This window comes from Nicotiana attenuata, unplaced genomic scaffold, assembly GCF_001879085.1.
Source record: "Nicotiana attenuata strain UT unplaced genomic scaffold, NIATTr2, whole genome shotgun sequence".
NCBI lineage: Eukaryota > Viridiplantae > Streptophyta > Magnoliopsida > Solanales > Solanaceae > Nicotiana > Nicotiana attenuata.
In genome coordinates this window covers 179,986-182,494 of record NW_017671303.1, presented here as the reverse complement: position 1 = coordinate 182,494, position 2,509 = coordinate 179,986, and the positions used below count along the sequence as shown (strand labels likewise).

General features: G+C 39.6%; 1 protein-coding gene across 1 annotated transcript; it reads left to right on the top strand.

Annotated features, from left to right (window-relative positions):
* The first annotated feature begins 311 nt into the window (after positions 1-311).
* LOC109207412 lies at positions 312-2,139 on the top strand. Its single transcript, XM_019370318.1, has one exon. It carries the CDS (start codon positions 446-448, stop codon positions 2,033-2,035), a length of 1,590 nt encoding a protein of 529 aa, XP_019225863.1. The 5' UTR covers positions 312-445; the 3' UTR covers positions 2,036-2,139.
* The last annotated feature ends 370 nt before the right edge of the window (positions 2,140-2,509 follow it).

The window sequence follows — 2,509 nt, the reverse complement described above, 5'->3', positions numbered from 1 at the left end:
TCTATATCTTGTAGGAAATTTGGCATGCATGCATGACTCGGACGTCTCTCCTATTTACACCATATAAGTCTCTATCCCAAGTACCCAAGTAAAAACAAACTTTTTGTATGTTTCACTCAATAATGCAGTTCTCCAAAAATGCAAATCAAAATAGAAAGTCATGTAAAGAAAAATAAAAGCCGCAGAATAAAGGATGATGGAATATTCACCGGAAAAATTAGTGAAAAAAATCTTTTTTAACATATATGGAGCATTTAATGCAGTAGAACTTAAACCTCACACAAGTCTTTCCTACAACCACGAATTCTTTCTCTCAACTGCGGACAAAATTACCTCAATGTTGGTCACCCTCAAATCACTCGTTCACTTTATAAATTCTCGCATTCACCTCTAACACTATAACCCTAAACTTCCAAAAGCAAAGAGACAAGAATATCAAACAAATATGGATGTTTGGTCTTGGATATGTGAACTTCCCAATGTAAATGACTCGTCTCTCATTTATACTCTTGCTACTCCCATAGCCAACTCCAACCAATCAATTCAATTCAAAGCTGAGAAAAAATTTGAGCTTAACACTGATGAGACTAATTCTTCATTGGTTTTCTCCGTATGCTTGCTAGGATTTCATGAATCCTCCAATGACAATGTGACTATCTGGGTTTCTGACACGTGTCATCTATCCTCGGACAAGCCATTCTTGCCGCTGGTTTTACAGCTGCTTCAAGAAATCATCTCGCGTTCACCCACGGCGCATGATAGCTGCTGTCCACGTTCACAGCTCCAGAAGCTCCAACCCGACCCGGTTTCTTGGATCCTCGATTCCCACTCACCAGAATCTTTCTCTAGCTTCTTCAACCTCATCTTCCTCACGCGACTTTTCTGGATGTTTGCATTCGACGCGCCACCGGAGGTGGGGTCTCTGTACTTCCACTCCTTGCTAGCTCCAAACCTAGAAAACTTCTCGTGCAAGCACGCGCCCGTTCTGAGAACCTTCTTCATTTCAGTCGGGATGGACGTGGAACTCTGTTTCATGCGCACGTTTGGGTACATGTTAGCAAAGTGGCTGATTTTAAGGGAAGTTGGCGGCGTAGGATTAAAGTCGTTAACGCCTTTATCATCTCATTACCTTGGGTTCTCCTATGCCGCGGAGGCTCACGGGTTATGGATCTTAAAAGGATACGCGCCTGTGAAGGCAATGAAACCCACGCGCATGAACGGTGACAAAATTCAATTTCCAGTAATTGAAGCGAAAGAGATTGCACTAAAATATACCCTGGCCCATCAGCAACTTGAGGCTGTGATCCAATTTGAATATACGGTTGGATTCTATGATGGGTTTATCCAAGTTAGGGCCCGTTTGGATAACATACGTCTTGGAGTGACAAGATTGGGCTTTAATAAAAATGAGGAAGAGGAGGGTTCGTATTTGCAAGAGAAGCACTTTCCATCTAGGATTCGAGTTTGGGTTGGGCCAGAAGTGGGTGCAAATTATGTGGGCGGGTTAAGTTTGGGCCGGTCCACTAACAACGTTGAGCGTGAATTCGAAATGCAAAGAGTCCTAAAGGGCAATTTCGGTAATCCAAAACAACCAGAAATGAAGGCAAGGGCAAAGATGGCAACAAGATCAAAGATGAAAAATTGGAGGTGGGACCAAGAAGCTGAAGGAAATGCAGCTATATACGAAGCAATCTTGTACGACCACGTGTCAAGCAGTGAAATTGCCACGTGGAAGCCGAGTTCTGGCGATGATAGGAACAATCAACTGATGAACAATTTTCGAGGAAGATATTTTGGAGGAAATAGAGCATTTACTAAGAAGGGTGGTTTGGTATTTGCAGGGGAGGAATGTGGTGAAGAAGTAGTATGGAGGTTGAGCAAAGAAATGGAAGGAAGTGTGTTGAAGTGGAGAGTAGGGGGTCAAGTATGGTTAAGTTATTGGCCAAATAACGTAAAAAGTTCATACTATGAGACAAGGCTTGTGGAATGGTGTGATGAAGTAGATTTGCCTTTGATTACTGGGAAAGTATTTTAAGGAATATAATTAATGACTATAAATACCGTTTTATGTAACAATATATTCTGTATCTTTTTGTATATATATGTTCTATGGGAAATAAAGCTATCATATTTGATGAAGTTGGTACGCGCGCTGTAAAATTAGTTCATGCTACTAACCAAAGGAGATTTTGTATTTGTGTAGCATATTGTCATCAAAGACAAATACTGCTAAGTTAATTTGTTGTTTTTTAATATTGATTATCAAGACAAATACTTACCATTGTCAGCTTTTGATTCTAGAAAATTTCATTTTCTTATTTTTTTTTTTCCTACTGAGCTGTTGCAAAATAAAACAGAAGATTATTTTATTTTATGGATGTCAATGTGTATGTATCACAAAAAAGTGTCTGTACTTGATAAGAATCATTAATGAATACCGATAGTAAATATAGTTGTTTATCCCTTTGGAGAATATTGAAAGAACACTTGCAAAAGCTAACGAGTTTCT

Coding starts and splice junctions, on each gene's coding strand:
- LOC109207412 (XM_019370318.1), top strand. CDS start 446: ATGGATGTTTGGTCTTGGATATGTGAACTTCCCAATGTAAATGACTCG.